The 22,348-nt window shown below is 46.8% G+C and overlaps 1 protein-coding gene and 1 non-coding gene across 2 annotated transcripts in view; both read left to right on the plus strand.

Annotated features, from left to right (window-relative positions):
* The window catches only part of ZNF175 (zinc finger protein 175), a 33,918-nt gene extending 11,570 nt beyond the window's left edge, over nucleotides 1–22,348 (plus strand). The window contains 4 exon segments of the mRNA XM_025914726.2: nucleotides 13,741–13,867; nucleotides 14,160–14,255; nucleotides 20,412–22,199; nucleotides 22,202–22,348. Coding sequence (XP_025770511.2) covers nucleotides 13,741–13,867; nucleotides 14,160–14,255; nucleotides 20,412–22,199; nucleotides 22,202–22,266 — 2,076 coding nt within the window. The 3' untranslated portion in view covers nucleotides 22,267–22,348.
* On the plus strand, nucleotides 2,458–2,583 carry LOC112851445 (small nucleolar RNA SNORA28). The gene has a single exon (XR_003222765.1). It is a non-coding gene; the product is annotated as a small nucleolar RNA SNORA28 (small nucleolar RNA).

Consider the following 22,348-nt stretch of genomic DNA (forward strand, 5'->3'; position numbering starts at 1 on the left):
GCCCCGCGTCGGGCTCTGGGCTGATGGCTCAGAGCCTGGAGCCTGTTTCCGATTCTGTGTCTCCCTCTCTCTCTGCCCCTCCCCCGTTCATGCTCTGTCTCTCTCTGTCCCAAAAATAAATAAACGTTGAAAAAAAAATTAAAAAATAAAATAAAATAAAATAAAATGAGTCTCTTGTAAACAGCAATTAGATGGGTCTTATTTTTTTTTTATCCATTCTGATACCCTGTGTCTTTTGGTTGGAGCATTTAGTCCATTTACAATTCAGTGTTATTATTGAAAGATAGGGGTTTAGAGTCATTGTGATGTCTGTAGGTTTCATGCTTGTAGTGATGTCTCTGGTCCTTTGTGGTCCTTGCAACATTTCACTCACAGAGTCCCCCTTAGGATCTCTTGTAGGGCTGGTTTAGTAGCAATGAATTCCTTCAGTTTTTGTTTGGGAAAACCTTTATTTTTCCTTGTATTCTGAATGACAGACTTGTTGGGTAAAGGATTCTCGGCTGCAGATTTTTCGTGTTCATCACATTGAAGATTTCCTGCCATTCCTTTCTGGCCTGCCAAGTTTCAGTAGATAGGTCTGCCACTAGTCTTATGGGTCTCCCTTTATAAGTTAGAGCGTGTTTATCCCTAGCTGCTTTCAGAATTTTCTCTTTATCCTTGTATTTTTCCAGTTTCACTATATGTCGTGCAGAAGATCGATTGAAATCACGTCTGAAGGGAGTTCTCTGCGCCTCTTGGATTTCAATGCCTTTTTCCTTCCCCAGATCAGGGAAGTTCTCAGCTATGATTTGTTCAAGTACACCTTCAGCCCCTTCTCTCTCTTCTTCTTCTGGAATTCCTATGATATGGATATTGTTCCATTTGATTGCATCACTTAGTTCTCTAATTCTCCCCTCATACTCCTGGATTTTTTAAATCTTTTTCTCAGCTTCCTCTTTTTCCATAATTTTGTCTTCTAATTCACCTAGTCTCCCCTCTGCCTCTTCAATCCGTGCTATGGCCGCCTCCATTTTATTTTTCACCTCATTTATAGCATTGTTTAGCTCCTTGTGACTCTTTCTTAGTCCCTTAATCTCTGTAGCAATAGATTCTCTGCTGTCCTCTATGCTTTTTTCAAGCCCAGTGATTAATTTTATGACTGTTATTCTAAATTCTTGTTCCGTCGTATTGCTTAAATCGTTTTTGATCTATTCGTTAGCTGTCGCTACTTCCTGGAGTTTCTTTTGAGGAGAATTCTTCTGTTTCGTCATTTTGGGTAGTCCCTGTGGTGGCTCCAAATGCAGGGCACTTCCCCTGTGCTGTGTGGAGTAACTTGTGTTGGTGGGCGGGGCTGCAGTGAGACCCGATGTCTGTCCCCAGCCCACCGCTGGGGTCACAGTCAGACTGGTGTGTACCTTATCTTCCCCTCTCCCAGGGGCAGGACTCACTGTGGAGTGGTGTGGCCCCTGTCTGGGCTACTTGCACACTCCCAGACTTGTGGTGCTGCTTCGATGGGATCTGGCGTATTAGCTGGGGTGGATCCGCAAGGTGCACAGGGGTGGGAGGGGCAGGCTCGGCTCGCTTTGCCTTCGGTGGTCCGCTTCGGGAGGGAGGCAGACCTGTCGGAGGGATGGATCCCCAGAAGCACAGCGTTGGGTGTTTGCGTGGTGCAAGCAAGTTCGGTGAGGGGAACTGGTTCCCTTTGGGATTTCGGCCGGGGGATGGGAGAGGGAGATGGCGCTTGCCAGCGCCTTTGTTCCCCACCATGCTGGGCTCTGTCCTCCGGGGCTCAACAACTCTCCCTCCCGGTGTCCTCTTGCCCTCCCCGCTCTCCTTGCTCTCCCCGCTCTCCGAGAGCAGAGCTGTTGACTTTTAACATTCCAGATGTTAAGTCCCGCTGGCTGTCAGAACACACTCCGTCCGGCCCCTCCACTTTTGCAAGCCAGACTCAGGGGCTCTGCCTTGCCGGGCGGGCTGCCCCTCCACTGCCCCGGCTCCCTCCCGCCAGTCCGGGTAGCGCACCGCCTCTCCGCCCTTCCTACCTTCTTCCGTGGGCCTCTCCTCTATGCTTGGCTCCAGAGTCTCCGTTCTGCTCGTCTTCTGGCGGTTTTGTGGGTTATTTAAGCAGATGTGGGTGGAATATACGCGATCGGCAGGACGAGGTGAGCCCAGCATCCTCCTACACCGCCGTCTTCCTGTTACTGTCTTCTTGATACTAGCCATCCTGACAGGTGTCAGGCATATTTTTTGGGTGTGAATTAACTTCTTTCTTGCCCTTTGATTTATAATTTATGTTTGTGTTGTATATTTTTGTTTGTCTTAGCCTCTGGTTTTCAAATATATTTTATAATACTCATCACCCATATACGTACATTTCTGAGACATTTGGCACTTTTTCCTTTGCAGGTGGTTTTGGTTTTATTTGTACATAAAAAAGATTGTTTTGCTAGGCTTGTAAATAATAACAGCTGTCTTTGCAAGCACCGCTGTGTGGAAGATGATGGAAATTGTGTGACACAGTATAAGCTTCCTCTCGCTGGAAGGTCTGTCCTGTTCCACTTACCTCTCCTCCCAAAGACCAGCTGTTACATAGACTTACACAGTGTTCCAGCTTAAAAAAGCAAACAAACAGCTGTCAGCATTGTCTCTTCTCCTTAGAGGCAATGAACTTTTACCCTATTAACTAAATATTTTGGTATTTACTTCCTGATCTTTTAATGACACTCTTACAAAGCTTTGTGATACTGAGATTTGGGAGAAACGAGGATATTTGGTCTTCCATGGTTCCTGGCTCACAGCCCCCCAGATCCTTGGAATTTTCCTGAGCCCTAAGCAGCAGGGGCATCTTCTGTCATAATATTTGGTCTTGTCTTCAGTTCCTGGCAAAAAAACCAAACCCTTTAGAGCCATAACCCTGGTGTGTGTCAGCCCCTGTCCACCACTATTGGGTTTATACAAGTAAGGGGAATTTTGGAAATCCCCTAAGGATGGTGGTTGCCAAGGGAACCAGCCCTGTGATTGGAGGGTCGGGGCTTCCAGCCCCACCTCTTCACCTCCAGAGATGGGGGAGGGGCTGCAGGTGGAATCAGTGACCCAAGGCCAGTGATACACTCCAAGTCAATCACAGCTATGTAATAAAGCTTCCAGAAACACCCAAGAGGGTGGGGTTTGGGAGCTGCTAGTGGGGTGGAGGTGCCCCGAGAGTGGCTCACTGGAGGGGAGCATGGGAGCCCTAGCCTCCTTCCCCCACACCCCCTGTCCAGGGCATGTCTTCACCTGGCTGTTAATTCATATCTTTTACTATCTTTATAGTGAGTGATCCAATGGAGTAAATGGGTTTCCTTAATTCTTCGAGCTGCTCTAGCATGGTTTTTTGTTTTGCTTTTTTTTAATGTTTGCTTATTTTTGAGAGAGAGAGAAACAGCATGAAAAGGGGAGGGGTAGAGAGAGAGGGAGACACAGAATCCGAAGCAGCTTCCAGGCTCCAGGCTCCAAGCTGTCAGCACAGAGCCCGACGTGGGGCTCGAACTCACAAACCATGAGCTCATGACCTGAGCCAAAGTCGGACGCTTAACCCACTGAGCCACCCAGGCGCCCCTTCTCTAGCATGTTAATTGAGCCCAAGAAGGGGGTCATGGGAACCTCTAATTCCAGCCCCCCACCCGCTTGCTGATCAGAAGCATGGTGATAGCCGGGGCTTCCAGGAGAGTGCCCTCACCTGTGGGATCTGACGCCACCTCCAGGTAGATGGTGTCAGAATTAAGTTGAGCTGTAGGCCACCCCACTGTAGGGATCCCGCCTGGTGGTGTGAGGGGATCCCCCTTCCTCCACCCATATGGTGGAACTTGGTCCAGAAAAAAAAAAAAAGCATTACCTCAGAGTCTGCTCAGGTTGCCATTGAGCATCTTTATTTTATTTTTTTGATTAAAAAAAAAGTTTAATGTTTATTTTTGAGAGAGTGAGTGGGGGTGGGGCGCGCGCGCACACACACGCACACTATCCAAAGCAGGCCCTAGGCTCCAGGCTGGGTGCCATCAGCACAGAGCCCAATGTGGGGCTCGAACCCATGAACCTGAGATCATGACCTGAGCTGAAGTCAGAGGCTTAACTGCCTGAGCCACCCAGGCACCTGGCATCTTTTGTGTTCTTCCACCTGCAGCACTCACGGGCATGCCTTCATGCCTACTCTTCCTAGAGGTCAGCTTCTGCTCAGAGTAGTATTCCCTGTTTTGTTTATTTTTGAGAGAGACTCCCAGGCAGGCTCTGCACTGGCAGCTCGGAGCCTGACACGGGGCTTGAACTCATGAACTGTGACGCTTAACTGACTGAGCCACCCAGGCGCCCTCACAGTCCCTGTTGTAAAGGGAAATCGCTTCTCCTGTGTGGCTCCTTTACCCACACAGAACACGGCGCCTCTGACTCTCCTGGTCACCAAATGCGTGGAGATTTTTCCCCACAGCCACTCATTTCCCTGTGACACCAGCTGGGTGTCCTGCAGTTTGTCAGCAGAAACTCCTGAGATACCACGATTTGGTCACAGGCAAGGGGAAGCTTTGCTGCCACGATTTGCAGACTGGGGAGACCACAGCCTTCGGCTGTGAACGGAAAGCCCACTCCAGAGGGGAAGGTTTAGGCTTAAATAGGCAAAACCCGCAAGTTTGTCCCCTTGTCGAGTGTGGTCCGACCCCAGACTTCAACTTCAGGAGCAGACGACAAGCAGGACCCAGCCCTCCATTTCCGGCAGTGGCTCCAGGGTGTGGCAGCTGAGGAGGAGCACGATACCGTGTGTCTTCCCGTGAATTTTGCCGAATTTTGTGCGGGCCCATTGCCACAGGCCGTGCTTTTATTCTTCAGGGTCATCTGGCCTGGTGAAAATTTCTGTTTTCTCTCCCTTGCCATGAGGGAACCCATCTTGTCCGTTAGCTGTTGCTGTCTGATTATTAGGGTCTTTTGTTCTCAACGTTAAAAAAAATTTTTTTTTTTGGGGCTCCTGGGTGACTCAGTCGGTTGAGTGTCTGACTTCGGCTCAGGTCATGATCTCGCAGTTCGTGAGTTCAAGCCCCAGGTCGGGCTCCGTACTGACAGCTCAGAGCCTGGTGCTTGCTTCAGATTCTGTGTCTCCCTCTCTCTCTGCCCCTTCCCCACTCATGCTTTGTCTCTGTCTCTCAAAAATGAATAAACGTTAAAAAAATTTCTTTTTTTCTTTAAGTGTATTTATTTTGAGAGAGCAAGCATGAGAAAGAATCCTAGGCAGAGAAAGAATCCTAAGCAGGCTCTGTGCTGTGACCACAGAGCCTGGCGTGGGGCTCAAACTCATGAATTGTGAGATCGTGACCTGAGTAGAAATCAAGAGTCAGACGCTTAATCAACTGAGCCACCCAGGTGCGCCTTTTGTTATCAAATTGAACTCCATTCTGGCACTGTCTAACCATAGATAGGGTCAGATCCCACAGGGTAAGGGCTCACCCTACAAGGCAGCCCCTCTCCCCCAACTTCAGATGCCAACCAAAACTCCAGTGGCCTTCGGAGGTTCCTAGGATCCCCGCCTTGGGTTTAGTTAATTTTCAGGAGTAGCCCCCAGAATTCAGGAAACCATTACTACGAAACCCGTTTGCTGCAAAGCATATTAACTAATAAGAATCAACAGCCAGATGAAGAGATCCATCAGGTGAGATTCCAAAGGAGCTTCTGTCCCCAGTCAGAGGCCCCGAAGGGTGCCCTGGGGACTGGATCTGGTTCCACAGTCGGGAAGCTGTCCAGACCCCGCCCTTGTGGGTGTTTATGGAGGCTTCATGACACAGGCAGGGTGCACGAAATCATCGGTGATTGGCCATTGTCCACCTCCAGCCCCTCTCTCCTCCCTGGAGGGTTGGGGGTCAGTTTTAACCCTCCAGTCACTGCTCTGGTTCCCCTGGCAACCAGCCCCCCATTCCTAAAACTCACCTCATCAACATAGTAAGAGACACCTTTATCACTCTTCCTCACTTAAGAAATTTCAAGGGTTTGGGGCACATGGGTGGCTCAGTCACTTGAGTATCAAATTTTTGCTCAGGTCATGATCTCACAGCTCACGGGTTCGAGCCCCACATCGGGCTTTGTGCTGACAGCTCAGACCCTGGAGCCTCCTTCGGATTCTGTGTCTCCCTGTCTCCTTGCCCCGCCCCTGCTTGCACTCTCTCTTTCTCTCTATCAAAAATAAAATCAACATTAAAAAAAGTTAAAAAGTTTTCAAGGTTCTTTTGTTTGTTTTTTTTAATTTACATCCAAATTAGTTAGCATATAGTGCAAGAATGATTTCAGGAGTAGATTCCTTACTGCCCCTTACCCATTTAGCCTCCCACAACCCCTCCAGTAACCCTCAGTTTGTTCTCCATATTTATGAGTCTCTTCTGTTTTGTCCCCCTCCCTGTTTTTATATTTTTGCTTCCCTTCCCTTCATCTGTTCTGTCTTAAATTCCCCATATGAGTGAAGTCATATTTGTCTTGCTCTAAGTTCGCTTAGCATAATACCCTCCAGTTCCATCCACGTAGTTGCAAATGGCAAGATTTCATTCTTTTTGATTGTTGAGTAATACTCCATTGTGTGTGTGTGTGTGTGTGTGTGTGTGTGTGTGTATACATACACCACATCTTCTTTATCCATTCATCCATCGATGGACATTAGGGCCCTTTCCATACTTTGGCTATTGTTGATAGTGCTGCTATAAACATGGGGTGCATGTGTCCCTTCGAAACAGCACACCTGTATCCCGTGGATAAATGCCTAGTAGTGCAGTTGCTGGGTCGTAGGGTAGTTCTATTTTTAATTTTTTGAGGAACCTCCATACTGTTTTCCTGAGTGGCTGCACTAGTTTGCATTCTCACCAGCAGTGCAAAAGAGGTCCTCTTTCTCCCCGTCCTTGCCAACATCTGTTGTTGCCTGAGTTGTTAATGTTAGCCATTCTGACAGGTGTGAGGTGGTATATTTTTTTTTTTACAATTTTTTTTAAATATATGAAATTTATTGTCAAATTGGTTTTCATACAACACCCAGTGCTCATCCCAAAAGATGCCCTCCTCAATACCCATCACCCACCCTCCCCTCCCTCCCACCCCCATCAGCCCTCAGTTTGTCCTCAGTTTTTAAGAGTCTCTTATGCTTTGGCTCTCTCCCACTCTAACCTCCTTTTTTTTTTTTTTTTTTCCCTTCCCCTCCCCCATGGGTTCCTGTTAAGTTTCTCAGGATCCACATAAGAGTGAAAACATATGGTATCTGTCTTTCTCTGTGTGGCTTATTTCACTTAGCATCACACTCTCCAGTTCCATCCACGTTGCTACAAAGGGCCATATTTCGTTCTTTCTCATTGCCACATAGTACTCCATTGTGTATATAAACCACAATTTCTTTATCCATTCATCAGTTGACGGACATTTAGGCTCTTTCCATGATTTGGCTATTGTTGAGAGTGCTGCTATAAACATTGGGGTACAAGTGCCCCTATGCATCCGTACTCCTGTATCCCTTAGGTAAATTCCTAGCAGTGCTACAGCTGGGTCATAGCGTAGGTCTATTTCTAATTTTTTGAGGAACCTCCACACTGTTTTCCAGAGCGGCTGCACCAGTTTGCATTCCCACCAACAGTGCAAGAGGGTTCCCGTTTCTCCATGTCCTGTCCAGCATCTATAGTCTCCTGATTTGTTCATTTTGGCCACTCTGACTGGCGTGAGGTGATATCTGAATGTGGTTTTGATTTGTATTTCCCTGATGAGGAGCGACGTTGAGCATCTTTTCATGTGCCTGTTGGCCATCCGGATGTCTTCTTTAGAGAAGTGTCTATTCATGTTTTCTGCCCATTTCTTCACTGGATTATTTGTTTTTCGGGTGTGGAGTTTGGTGAGCTCTTTATAAGTTTTGGATACTAGCCCTTTGTCTGATATGTCATTTGCAAATATCTTTTCCCATTCCGTTGGATGCCTTTTAGTTTTGTTAATTGTTTCCTTTGCTGTGCAGAAGCTTTTTATCTTCATGAGGTCCCAATAGTTCATTTTTGCTTTTAATTCCCTGGCCTTTTGGGATGTGTCAAGTAAGAAATTGCTGTGGCTGAGGTCAGAGAGGTCTCTTCCTGTTTTCTCCTCTAGAGTTTTGATGGTTTCTTGTCTCACATTCAGGTCCTTTATCCATTTTGAGTTTATTTTTGTGAATGGTGTGAGAAAGTGGTTTAGTTTCAACCTTCTGCACGTTGCTGTCCAGTTCTCCCAGCACCGTTTGTTAAAGAGACTGTCTTTTTTCCACTGGATATTCTTTGCTGCTTTGTCAAAGATTAGTTGGCCATACGTTTGTGGGTCTAGTTCTGGGGTTTCTATTCTATTCCATTGGTCTATGTGTCTGTTTTTGTGCCAATACCATGCTGTCTTGATGATGACAGCTTTGTAATAGAGGCTGAAGCCGGGGATTGTGATGCCTCCTGGTTTGGTCTTCTTCTTCAAAATTACTTTGGCTATTTGGGGCCTTTTGTGGTTCCATATGAATTTTAGGATGGCTTGTTCTAGCTTCGAGAAGAATGCTGGTGCAATTTTGATTGGGAGTGCATTGAATATGTAGATAGCTTTGGGTAGTACTGACATTTTGACAATATTTATTCTTCCAACCCATGAGCACGGAATGCTTTTCCATTTCTTTATATCTTCTTCAGTTTCCTTCATAAGCTTTCTGTAGTTTTCAGCATACAGATCTTGTACATCTTTGGTTAGATTTATTCCTAGGTATTTTATGCTTCTTGGTGCAATTGTGAATGGGATCAGTTTCTTTATCTGTCTTTCTGTTGCTTCATTATTAGTGTATAAGAATGCAGCTGATTTCTGTACATTGATTTTGTATCCTGCAACTTTGCTGAGTTCATGTATCAGTTTTAGCAGACTTATGGTGGAGTCTGTTGGATTTTCCATGTATACTATCATGTCATCTGCAAAAAGTGAAAACTTCATCTTTCCCAATTTTGATGCCTTTGATTTCCTTTTGTTGTCTGATTGCTGATGCTAGAACTTACAACACTATGTTAAACAACAGCGGTGAGAGTGGACATCCCTGTCGTGTTCCTGATCTCAGGGAAAAAGTTCTCAGTTTTTCCCCATTGAGGATGATGTTAGCTGTGGGCTTTTCATAAATGGCTTTTATGATCTTTAAGTATGTTCCTTCTATCCCGACATTCTCGAGGGTTTTTATTAAGAAAGGACGCTGAATTTTGTCATATGCTTTTTCTGCATCGATTGACAGGATCATATGGTTCTTTTCTTTTATTAATGTGATGTATCATGTTGATTGATTTGTGAATGTTGAACCAGCCCTGCAGCCCAGGAATGAATTCCGCTTGACCATGGTGAATAATTCTTTTTATATGCTGTTGAATTCGATTTGCTAGTATCATATTGAGAATTTTTGCATCCATATTCATCAGGGATATTGGCCTGTAGTTCTCTTTTTTTACTGGGTCTCTCTGGTTTAGGAATCAAAGTAATACTGGCTTCATAGAATGAGTCTGGAAGTTTTCCTTCCCTTTCTGTTTTTTGGAATAGCTTGAGAAGGATAGGTATTATCTCTGTTTTAAACATCTGGTAGAAATCCCCTGGGAAGCCATCTAGTCCTGGACTCTTATTTGTTGGGAGATTTTTGATAACTGATTCAATTTCTTCGCTGGTTATGGGTCTGTTCAAGCTTTCTATTTCCTCCTGATTGAGTTTTGGAAGTGTGTGGGTGCTTAGGAATTTGTCCATTTCTTCCAGGTTGTCCAGTTTGTTGGCATATAGTTTTTCATAGTATTCCCTGATAATTGCTTGTATCTCTGAGGGATTGGATGTAATAATTCCATTTTCATTCGTGATTTTATCTATTTGGGCCGTCTCCCTTTTCTTTTTGAGAAGCCTAGCTAGAGGTTTATCAATTTTATTTTTTCAAAAAGCCAACTCTTGGTTTCATTGATCTGCTCTACAGTTTTTTTAGATTCTTTATTGTTTATTTCTGCTCTGATCTTTATTATTTCTCTTCTGCTGGGTTTATGGTGTCTTTGCTGTTCTGCTTCTATTTCTTTTAGGTATTCTGTTAGATTTTGTATTTGGGATTTTTCTTGTTGCTTGAGATAGGCCTGGATTGCAATGTATTTTCCTCTCAGGACGGCCTTTGCTGCGTCCCAAAGCGTTTGGATTGTTGTATTTTCATTTTCGTTTGTTTCCATATATTTTTTAAATTTCTTCTCTAATTGCCTGGTTGACCCAATCATTCTTTAGTAGGGTGTTCTTTAACCTCCATATTTTTGGAGGTTTTCCAGATTTTTTCCTGTGGTTGATTTCAAGCTTCATAGCATTGTGGTCTGAAAGTATACATGGTACGATCTCAATTCTTGTATACTTATGAAGGGCTCTTTTGTGACCCAGTATGTGATCTATCTTGGAGAATGTTCGTGTGCACTTGAGAAGAAAGTATATTCTGTTGCTTTGGGATGCAGAGTTCTAAATATATCTGTCAAGTCCATCTGATCCAATGTATCATTCAGGGCCCTTGTTTCTTTATTGACCGTGTGTCTAGATGATCCATTTCTGTAAGTGGAGTGTTAAAGTCCCCTGCAATTACCACATTCTTATCAATAAGGTTGCTTATGTTTGTGAGTAATTGTTACATATTTGGGGCTCCCGTATTCGGTGCGTAGACATTTATATTTGTTAGCTCTTCCTGATGGATAGACCCTGTAATTATTATATAATGCCCTTCTTCAACTCTTGTTACAGCCTTTAATTTAAAGTCTAGTTTGTCTGATATAAGTATGGCTACTCCAACTTTCTTTTGACTTCCAGTTGCATGATAGATAGTTCTCCATCCCCTCACTTTCAATCTGAAGGTGTCCTCAGGTCTAAAATGAGTCTCTTGTAGACAGCAAATAGATGGGTCTTGTTTTTTTATCTGTTCTGATACCCTATGTCTTTTGGTTGGAGCATTTAGTCCATTTACAATTCAGTGTTATTATTGAAAGATAGGGGTTTAGAGTCATTTTGATATCTGTAGGTTTCATGCTTGTAGTGGTGTCTCTGGTACTTTGTCTCACAGGATCCCCCTTAGGATCTCTTGTAAGGCTGGTTTAGTGGTGATGAATTCCTTCAGTTTTTGTTTGGGAAGACCTTTATCTCTCCTATTCTAAATGACAGGTTTGCTGGATAAAGGATTCTTGGGTGCATATTTTTTCTGTTCATCACATTGAAGATTTCCTGCCATTCCTTTCTGGCCTGCCAAGTTTCAGTAGAGAGATCTGTCACGAGTCTTATCGGTCTCCCTGTATATGTTAGAGCACGTTTATCCCTAGCTGCTTTCAGAATTTTCTTTATCCTTGTATTTTGCCAATTTCACTATGATATGTCGTGCAGAAGATCGATTCAAGTTACGTCTGAAGGGAATTCTCTGTGCCTCTTGGATTTCAGTGCCTTTTTCCTTCCCCAGATCAGGGAAGTTCTCAGCTATTATTTCTTCAAGTACCCCTTCAGCACCTTTCCCTCTCTCTTCCTCCTCTGGAATACCAATTATGCATAGATTATTTCTCTTTAGTGCATCACTTAGTTCTCTAATTTTCCACTCATACTCCTGGATTTTTTTATTTCTCTTTTTCTCAGCTTCCTCTTTTTCCATAATTTTATCTTCTAGTTCACCTATTCTCTCCTCTGCCTCTTCAATCCGAGCTGTGGTTGTCTCCATTTTATTTTGCAGCTATTTATAGCATTTTTAAAACCTCCTCCTGGCTGTTCCTTATTCCCTTGATCTCTGTAGCAATAGATTCTCTGCTGTCCTCTATACTTTTTTCAAGCCCAGCGATTAATTTTATGACTATTATTCTAAATTCACTTTCTGTTATATTTAAATCCTTTTTGATCAGTTCGTTAGCTGTCGTTATTTCCTGGAGATTCTTTTGAGGGGAATTCATCCGTTTCATCATTTTGGATAGTCCCTGGAGTGGTGCGGGACTGCGGGGCACTTCCCCTGTGCTGTCTTGAGTAACTTGCGTTGGTGGGTGTCTGCCCCCAGCCCACCGCTGGGGCCACAGTCAGACGGGTGTGTGCCTTCTCTTCCCCTCTCCTAGGGGTGGGATTCACTGTGGGGTGGCGTGGCCCGTCTGGGCTACTTGCACACTGCCAGGCTTGTGGTGCTGGGGATCTGGCTTATCAGCTGGGGTGGATCGGCAAGGTGCACGGGGGCAGGAGGGGCAGGCTCAGCTCGCTTTTCCTTTGGTGGTCTGCTTCAGGAGGGGCCCTGCAGCACCGGGAGGGAATCAGACCCGCCACCGGAGGGATGGATCTGCAGAAGCACAGCGTTGGATGTTTGCGCGGTGCAAGCAAGTTCCCTGGCAGGAACTGGTTCCCTTTGGGATTTTGGTGGGGGATGGGCGAGGGAGATGGCACTGGCGAGGTCCTTTGTTCCCCGCCAAACTGAGCTCTGTCGTCCGGGGCTCAACAACTCTCCCTCCCGTTGTCCTTCTCCAAGCAGAGCTGTTAGCTTATAACCTTCCAGATGTTAAGTCCCGCTTGCTGTCCGAACACACTCCATCCAGCCCCTCCGTTTTTGCAAGCCAGACTCAGGGTCTCTGCTTGGCCGGCGGGCTGCCCCTCTGCCCCGGCTCCCTCCCCCCAGTCCGTGTAGTGCACACTGCCTCTCCGCCCTTTCTACCCTCTTCTGTGGGCCTCTCGTCTACACTTGGCTCCAGAGAATCCGTTCTGCTAGTCTTCTGGTGGTTTTCTGGGTTATTTAGGCAGGTGTGGGTGGAATCTAAGTGTTCAGCAGGACGCGGTGAGCCCAGCGTCCTTCTACGCCACCATCTTCTTCCTCAAGCCTTTATCGTGAGGTGGTATCTCATTGTGGTTTTGACCTGTATTTCCCTGATGATGAGTGATGTGGAGCATTTTTTCATGTGTCGGTTGGCCATCTGGATGTCGTCTTTGGAGAAGTGTCTATTCGTGTCTTTTGACCATTTCTTCACTGGATTATGTTTTGGGTGTTGAGTTTGATAAGTTCTTTATAGATTTTGGATACTAACCCTTTATCTGATATGTTGTTTGCAAATTTCTTCTCCCATTCTGTCGGTTGCCTTTTAGTTTTGTTGATTGTTTCCTTCGCTGTGCAGAAGCTTTTTGTTTTGACGAGGTCCCAGTAGTTCATTTTTGCTTTCGTTTCCCTTGCCCCCGGAGATGTGTTGAGTAAGAGGTTGCTGCGGCCAAGATCAAAGAGGTTTTTGCCTGCTCTCTCCTCGAGGATTGTGATGGCTTCCTGTCTTACATTGAGGTCTTTCAACCATTTTGAGTTTCTTTTTGTGTATGGTGTAAGAAAGTGGTCCAGGTTCGTTCTTCTGCATGTCACTGTCCAGTTTTCCCAGCACCACTTGCTGAGGAGACTGTATTCCATTGGATATTCTTTCCGGCTTTGTCAAAGATGAGTTGGCCATATGTTTGTGGGTCCATTTCTGGGTTCTCTATTCTGTTGCATTGATCTGAGTGTCTGTTTTTGTGCCAAAAAATTTTTCAAGTGTTTTAAGAGCTCTGTGCCAGACAGCTGGAACTAACCACAATATCACGAGTATGTAGTAAGATTGCAGGGTATTTCTAAAAAGTTTTAGTCCCCCAAAATACGACATGAAGTGGGTGGTTAGTGGAGAGCCATGTACATCATGGGGAAAAATCATTAAGAACAGGTTTGCAGGTGACCTCTTTCCAATAAGGAGTAATTTCGCAATGACCTGGGGTTTGATGTTACAGGTATCAGTGTCATTTGAGGATGTGACCATGGACTTCAGCAGGGAGGAGTGGGAGCAGCTGGGCCCCACCCAGAGATGCCTGTACTGGGACGTGATGCTGGAGATCTGCAGCCACCTCCTCTCCCTGGGTGAGCACCCCTGCCCTGCCCTCCCCGCCCCCCCCCCCCCCCCCGCCCGAATCTCGGACAGACCTCGTCGAGATTTCCCTCCTTGTTGTGGGACGCAGCAGGGCAAATGAAGTATGTTATCTGTTTGCCTTTGATTTGTCCCTGTCTTGTCGTTCCTTTAGGGCCCTTTCGAATTGTACTTAGTTCCTAAGTAAAAGATGTTGACTTTTCCGAGGAGCCGATGCAAAGCTTCACTGAATGGCCTGTAAAGCCCAAGACCACATCCAAATCCGATACTCTTTCTCACGAACAGGGTACCCCATTCCCAGGCCAGAGATGATTTTCAGGATGGAAAAGGAAGAGGAGCCATGGATAAGGGAGGCTCAGCTCCCACATCAGTGGCGTCCAGGTGAGTGACTGTTACCTGGCAGACACGTGGACATCTCTGGGGGGGGGGGGGCATTATTCAACCTGCCACCCTACCCATCCCCCGGTGGGTGGACCGCACGCCCTGTGCTCTCCCGGTTTCTACAACTAACGCTGTGATGGCCGTGGGGGCAGGCGTAAGAATTTCTCAGAGGTGACTAGGCAGGAGCGGGCTTCCCTGATCCCTGGACACAAGCGTACTTAGTGTGACTAAGTAAACCATAGACTCTTCTGATGGGCTACAGAATCCGTGCTCTGGCGTGAGAAGGCTCAAGGACCCACCCTTGTACGCCTTGCTTGCCAGCGTGGCCTTGATCAGGTTTCTCCTGGCCCATGTGATAGGCCATTGGGCTGTTTTCTTGTTTTAACGTCATTTAGTTAATACAGAGTTAGAGTGTCTCCTCATATCCTTCATGATCGGGCTTTCCGTCTATACGTTGCTTCTACATCTTGTTTGGTCCTTTTGTGTCCATGGAGTTTTCGTAAGGCCCTTTTTCTTTTTTATTTGCCCCCTGAATTCACTGGTTTGTCTTTTCTATGGTGGATATTCTTCCTTCTTTTCCCCTAGTTGTGGCTTCTCCCCCTCAGAGCCCCAGGCTTACCCTCTGGTCATCCCTTCATATGGTAATTCCCTTGAAGGGCCCTTCTCTTCACAATACCAAGCCTCAGGGTTTTTTTTCTGGTGATCTCTAGATCAACCCCTCCAGTTCCTGTGCCTAAACCCTTCTCTTACCTTATTCAGTGGTGTGGTGGACAATTCCTGCGGGATGGCTCACTTCCCTTATTTGCTGGAGATCAGAAATTGGAATCCTTACCAAATCAAACATTTTTCTCAGCCTTTTACATTTTGTCAGATTCTTTTTTTTTTTTTTTTTTTTTTTAAGTTTATTAGAGCAGGGCACGTGGGTGGCTCAGTCAGTTAAGCGTCTGACTTCGGCTCAGGTCATGATCTCATGCTCATGAGTTCGAGCCCCACATCGGACTCTGTGCTGACAGCTCAGAGACTGGAGCCTGCTTAGGATTCTGTGTCTCCTCTCTCTCTGCCCTTCCCCTGCTCATACTCTCTCTTTCTCTCTCTCAAAAATAAATAAAAAACGTTAAAGTTTATTAGAGCCAGCGAGTGGGGAAGAGTAGAGAAAGAATCCCACGCAGGCTCCGCACTGTCAGCTCAGAGCCTGGAACCTGCTTCAGATTCTGTGTCTCCCTCTCTCTGCTCCTCCCCTGCTCACACTCTGTCTCTCTCAAAAATAAATAAAAGCATTAAAAAAAATAATAAAGTCAGACACTCAACTGACTGAGCCAGCCACCCAGGTGCCTCACGTATTTCTACATTCAAATGTATCTAGAGAGTTTCATTGCTTGTGCTGTACCTAGTGTTCCTGTTTTCTTGTCTACTACAGAGATGGATATACATCAGTATAGACAGTATATACTGTCTGTAGGATGATCCTGTCTGCGTGGTCTGATTGATCTCCACTTTCCGTACTTAATCTTCGTTATGTCAGTATCGAGCATGAGGAAACCATTCAGGATATAAAAATTATTGAATTTCTGAAGATAGGCAAAAAATACTTTTTTCTATTTTGGAAGGAAACAAAATACCTGCTGAGGTAAATTCAAAGACACCAAGATTGGGGCACCTGTGTGGCTCAGTCGGTGAAACGTCTGACTTCGACTCCCTCTCCTTTGCCCCTTCCCTGTTTGTTCTCTCTCTATCTCCTGTGTCTCAAAAACAAAGACACCGAGATCATCATTAGAGTGGGTAACAACATGAGATATTAAAAGCATCAGCCTTTTGGCATTAATGTTGTCTGTTTAATGGAGGCCAACTCAAAAAATACATATCAGGATGAAGGGTGTAGGGAGTGACTGCTTGTGAAGGTCCAAGGCGATGGCATCAGCCCAGAGGAGTGGCATTGGGGGTAAGGTGAAGGACATGGTACTTGTAACTGTTCTGCATGGCAGCTGTGAGCTCTAAAGCTAAATTGGGGTAGAAGAGGTGAGAATATGCTTGGATTTGGGAATAAATTAGACTTTTTTTGGAAACAGCTTTGTGGGGGGTTTTTTTGTTTTGTTTTTTTTTAATATTTGAGGGAGAAAGAGAGAGAATCCAACTGGTGGAGGGTTAGAGAGAGAGGGAGACACAGGATCTGAAGCAGGCTTCAGGTTCTGGGCTGTCAGCACAGAGCCCAACATGGGGCTCAAACCCACAAACCATGAGATCATGACTTGAGCCAAAGTCGGACGCTTAACCGACTGAGCCACCCAAGTGTTCCTATTTGTTTTTTAAATGTTTATTTATTTTTGAGAGTGACCAGGAGAGGGGCAGAGTGGGGGGACAGAGGACCCGAAGTGGGCTCTGTGCAGAGACCCTGATGCAGAGCTCTAACTCACAAACTCTGATTCTGTCACTTGAGCTGAAGTTGGGTGCTTAACCGACTGAGCCACCCAGGCGCCCCGGAACAGCATTATTAACATTAAGCTGCCTTGGAGAATTATGGACAAGCTTTTCAGCATAGTGCTGATATTTTACATTGAGCATCTTCAGTAGTGATGTACATTTCATTGGGTTCTCCAAGAGTTTTATGATCTGAATGAACCGTTCAAAATGGTCAAATCACTGTCTGGGAACTCAAAGTAGAATGTCTTCAGAAAACGTGAAAGCCAGTGTTTAGGTAGAATTGCTATATAAGAGCGCAAAATGAAAGAAAAAACCAAATAGCCTGATATAAAAAGTCAGGGACTCGAGTAGACGTTTCTCCAGAGGTGACATATGAGTGGCCAACAAGTATATGAAAAGATGCTCAGTATTAGGGTGAGGCAAAGCAAAACCACAGCGGTAACCAACTTACCTGCTAGACTGGCTACTGTTAAAAAATCAAAATAGTAAGTGTTGGCAAGGATGTGACCCTCACACTGTTGTTGAGAATGTAAAATGATGCAGCTACTATGGAAGACGGTACGGTGATTCCTCAGAAAACTAAGCCTGGGGGCGCCTGGGTGGCTCAGTGGGTTAAGTGTCCGACTTCAGCTCAGGTCATGATCTCATGGTTCATGGGTTCGAGCCCCACGTCAGGCTCTGTGCTGACAGCTCAGTGCCTGGAGCCTGCTTCGGATTCTGTGTCTCCCTCTCTCTGCCCCTCCCCCACTTGCAGTCTGTCTCAAAAATAAATACACATTAAAAAACTAAGCATAGAATGACCATATGATGCAGCCAGCAATTAATTCCACTTCTGTATATATATCTGGGAGAATTGAAAGGATCTTGAAGAGAAGATTTGCACACCTATGTTCACAGTAGCTGAGAAGTGGGTGCAACCCAGTTGTCCATTGATGGGTGAACGGATTAAGAAAATGTGTGTACACACCATGCGATGTGATTCAGCCTTAAAAAGAAAGGTAAATCTGACCCATAATATGATATGGATGATTCTTGAGGATATTATAAGTGACAAACAGACAAATACTATCTGATTCCAGTCACAATAGGAGGTTAGGGGGTGTCTAGAGAGAGTCCTGTTCACAGAGACAGAAGGCAGGATGGTGGTTTTCAGGGGGGGAGGGGGAGCTGCCATTTCAGTGGCATCGCGTCTGTCGCAAAATAAAAGTTGTGGAGGGGCGCCTGGGTGCCTCAGTCAGTTAAGCATCCAACTTCAGCTCAGATCTTGATCTCTCGGTCCATAGTTCATAGTTGGAGCCCCGCATCGTGCTCCGTGCTGACAGCTCAGAGCCTGGAGCCTGCTTTGGATTCTGTGACTCCTTCTCTCTCTGCCCATCCACCTCTCATGCTCTGTCTCTGTCTCTCTCTCAAAAATAAACATTAAAAAAAAAAAAAAAACAGAAGTTGTGGAGAGATGGGTTACACAACAGTGTGAACATGCCTGACACTCTTGCACTTAGAAATGGCTGAGGGGGTAAATTTTACACTATGCATTTTTTTAACCATAGTTTTTTTTTAACAGTTAACACTAAAGACAAAAAGCATTCGCATTTTTTAAAAAAGTGAATGATGTGGCGCCTGGGTGGCTCAGTTGGTTAAGCGTCCGACTTCGGCTCAGGTCATGATCTCACGGTCCGTGAGATCGAGCCCCACATTGGGCTCTGGGCTGACAGCTCAAAGCCTGGAGCCTGTTTCAGAATCTGTGTCTCCCTCTCTCTCTGACCCTCCCCGGTTCATGCTCTGTCTCTGTCTCAAAAATAAATAAACGTTAAAAAAAATTTTTTTTTTAAATAAATAAATAAGTGAATGATGAGTGAGGTTTGGGGACAGGACAAAGGTCTGAGATACAGTTTCTCCAGGGGACTGACAGAAGAAATAAGATATGATGTTCTCTTCACAGTTGGTATTTAAATCTCAGGGCAGATGAAGGAATAATAAAATGCCATCACTCTTTTTGTATTTCTTCTTTTTTTAAAAATTTTTTGATGTTTATTTTTGAGAGAGACAGAGTGAGAGAGAGCACGAGTAGGGACGGGGCAGAGAGAGAGGGAGACACAGAATCCGAAGCAGGCTCCAGGCTCTGAGCTGTCAGCACAGAGCCTGACGCGGGGCGTGAACTCACAAACCATGAGATCGTGACCTGAGCCGAAGTTGGACACGTAAGTGACTGAGCCACCCAGGCGCTCCTTCCTTTTCTGTTCAGCATCTCTTGCATCTTGTGTTCTATACTAGTCAACTGAATGAGCGATGACGCCTGTTCTTGGTGGATAAAAAACGATACATTAGGTTAGCGTAAGGCTGAAAGTTCCACAAAGAGACCAAGGTTCAGTTTAGTAATTTCTAGAATACTTTTCTCTCCTGTAAAAAGTTCAAAAGGCAGATGAGCAGGAAGCCTCACTTCTTGTATTTTCCGGGTGTCTACGGTTTTCCCTAGCTGTTGCGCTGTGCTTTATGACACTGTCCATGTGCGTGACTGGTGGAGTCTTTTGGGTTTTCCACGTAGAGTGTCCTGTCATCCGTGAAGAGTGCAAGTTTGACTTCTTTGCCAAGTTGGATGCCTAATATTTTGTCTTGTTGTCTGATTGCTGAGGCTCGGACTTCCAACACTATGTTAAACAGCAGCAGTGAGAGTGGACATCCCTGTCGCGTCCCTGATCTCGGGGGAAAGCTCTCAGTTTTTCTGTCGATGTGCGCGACTGAATGTGCACTGCATCCCAAGGCAGGTTCTGTGAGGCAGAAGGGGGGTGCAGGGTATCGAGAAGCTGTGGTCTTTCCCCCCCGGGGCCGGAATTGGTGCATCATGTCGTATGCGTATTCCATCAGCCAAAACTGTCTCCCGGTCACATCTCATCACAAAGGACGTTGAGAACTGTTACGTAGCTTGGCAGGCACGTACCTGGTCACGGTTAACTTCTATGAAAGACGGTGACACAGATTTCGGGGGACAGCTTGCTTGTCCACTCTTCCAGTGTTCCTTTCCTGGGTTGTAAGTTCATTTCTAGGTTCAAGCAAACAGATTTCAGCTTCCTGGAGAGTTGCCTTTGGGCAGCGGTACCCTTGCTGCTTGGCCATGTCAGGGCTGGTGCCGTCTCCGTTTTGCAGACGACACGTAGGGCGGGTGGACTCACCAAATCCACCTTGCTTCTGACAAGCGGGGGGAGACGGGGGATGAGTCACGACTTAGATCCGAAAGCTAACGAAGAGCTGGCCGCCGAGCCCCTCCGGCCCGCCCCGGCCGTTCTCGGCCGTTGCCCCGTGCTGCCCGTGTCTGTGTTTCCTGGAGTCGTCCATAGGTGTGCGTATCTGTGGGTCTCTGGACCGTCTGCCTGCGGAAGTGGAGCCAGGCTGCCCTTGTTCGAATCTGACTCCCGCCAGAGCTCAGCGAGGTGACTGTGGTCAGTTCCTTATGCTGCACCTCCTCCTCCGTGAGACAGGGGTAGTAAGTGCCGTTACGCATGGAGGGGTGTGAGGGTTGAAGGAGTTTCTGTGGCACGATGTCGCACGGTCTGGCACGCGGTCGTGCCGTCCGCAGACAGGCTGACACGCAGTAAAGTCTGTGGCTGTTTCCTCATCATCACCAGCCTCGCCCCCGTCATTACCCTGTGACTTGCAATTTCTGTGTTCGGTCTCCATCCGCTCCTCTGACGTGTCCTCCTTCCTCTGTTAACTTGTGCCTACCTCTTCATCTTTTTCTCCTAGAAGGGGAGTTTGGACTCAAAACCTCACGACAGAAAATTTTTGAAAAAGCTTCGTTTCGCGACGGTAAGGAACTTGCGGCCCTGGGAGGTGGGTCAGGGTGCTCCGTCTTGGGAGATGTGAACCCCACAACGAGGGGTCTGCAGAAGCAAGGGAAACCTTCGCGGCACGGGGCTCTCCTCAGTAGGGAAACACCGGATACAGAGAGAGACTGCGGGTGTAAAGACCCGGGAAAAATCGCTCCTGTGAGGCCCCATCTTGTTCCTCCACAAAAAAGACCTCCTAAATGTGGCTCATTTGCGAAAAGTTTGAAGCCCAACCTAGAAGGGAGTCCTCAAAAGCAAAGCGACGGCACAGAACACCTCGATGGGACTGTCGGCTCTGGCCGGCTACTCCACCATAGCCCTTCCGGTCCTGGCTACAAGAACGTTCGTCCAGGAGAGAACCTGTGTGAAGGGAATCCACATATGAAAGTCGGCAGCCGTAAACCGCCACACGCACAACATCGAGTCCATACCTGGGAGAAACCCGATAAATGTGCCGAATGTGGCAGGGGCTTCGGCCAGAAGCCACCCCTCGAGCAGCAGAGATTCCACAGCGTGGAAAACCTCCAGGAGAGCAGGAAATGCACGACGAGCCTTGCCCCGCGGCCAGACCTCAGCGCATATCTGCCCGCTCACGCAGGACACGTTCCGTACATATGTAAGGAGTGCGGGAAAGTCTTCGCTCAGAGGTCAGAACTGACGACACACCAGAAAAGCCACGCCAGACAGAAGCCCCACAAATGCCAGGAATGTGGAAAAGCCTTTTTCCAGGCGTTATCTCTCTTCAGACACCAGAGAACCCACACTCGAGGGAAGCTCTACGAGTGCAGCGAGTGTGGGAAAGGCTTCTCCCAGAAGTCCACCCTCGCCATCCATCAGAAAATCCACGCCGGCGAGCGGCAGTATGCGTGCGGCGAGTGTGGGAAGGCCTTCACCCAGAAGTCTGCACTCAGCCTGCACCGGAGGATCCACTCGGGGGAGAAGGCCTACGCGTGCCTCGCGTGCGGCCAGGCCTTCGTGCAGAAGGCCCACCTGACCGTGCATCAGAGAAGCCACACCGGAGAGAAGCCCTACAAGTGCAGCGACTGCGGGAGAGCCTTCATTTGCAAGTCGCAGCTCGACATACATCGCCGCATCCACACCGGCGAGAAGCCATACGAGTGCCGTGACTGTGCAAAAGCCTTCACGCAGAAGTCACACCTCAACATGCACCGGAAGATCCACACGGGAGAGAGACAGCACGTGTGCCGTGACTGCGGCAAGGCCTTCACCCAGAAGTCCATCCTCAACATGCACCAGCGCACCCACACCGGAGAGAAGCCCTACAAGTGCAGCGACTGCGGGAGAGCCTTCACCTCCAAGTCACAGTTCAGAGAGCACCAGCGGGTCCACACGGGCGAGAAACCCTACGTGTGCGCCGAGTGTGGGAAGGCTTTCAACGGCAGGTCCAATTTCCACAAACATCAGATGACTCACACGAGAGGGAAGACCTTTGTCTGCCACACATGTGGGACCGCCTTTGGCCAGAAATCAGAGCTGATGGCACATCGGAGAACTCACGTCGGACAGAGGCCTCATGAATGCGGGGACTGCGGGAAATCCTTCAGTAAGAAACCACAGCTCCAAGTGCACCGGCGAATTCACACGGGAGAGATGCCCTATGCGTGTCCTCAGTGTGGGAAGGCCTTCAACAACAGATCCAATTTTAATAAACACCAAACAACTCATACCAGAGACAGACCTTACAAGAGCAGTTACTGCATGAAAGGCATTACCCAGACATCCGCTCCCAGTATGCATCAGCAATAACATAAAGTGAAACAAAGTCTAAATTTCTCGAAGGAAAAAAAAAATCTCCGTAGAGTCTGATTCAATTGTATGTTAACAGAAGGACCC

The sequence above is a fragment of the Puma concolor genome, chromosome E2 (assembly GCF_028749965.1).
Source record: "Puma concolor isolate L17-30 chromosome E2, mPumCon1.1.hap2, whole genome shotgun sequence".
NCBI lineage: Eukaryota > Metazoa > Chordata > Mammalia > Carnivora > Felidae > Puma > Puma concolor.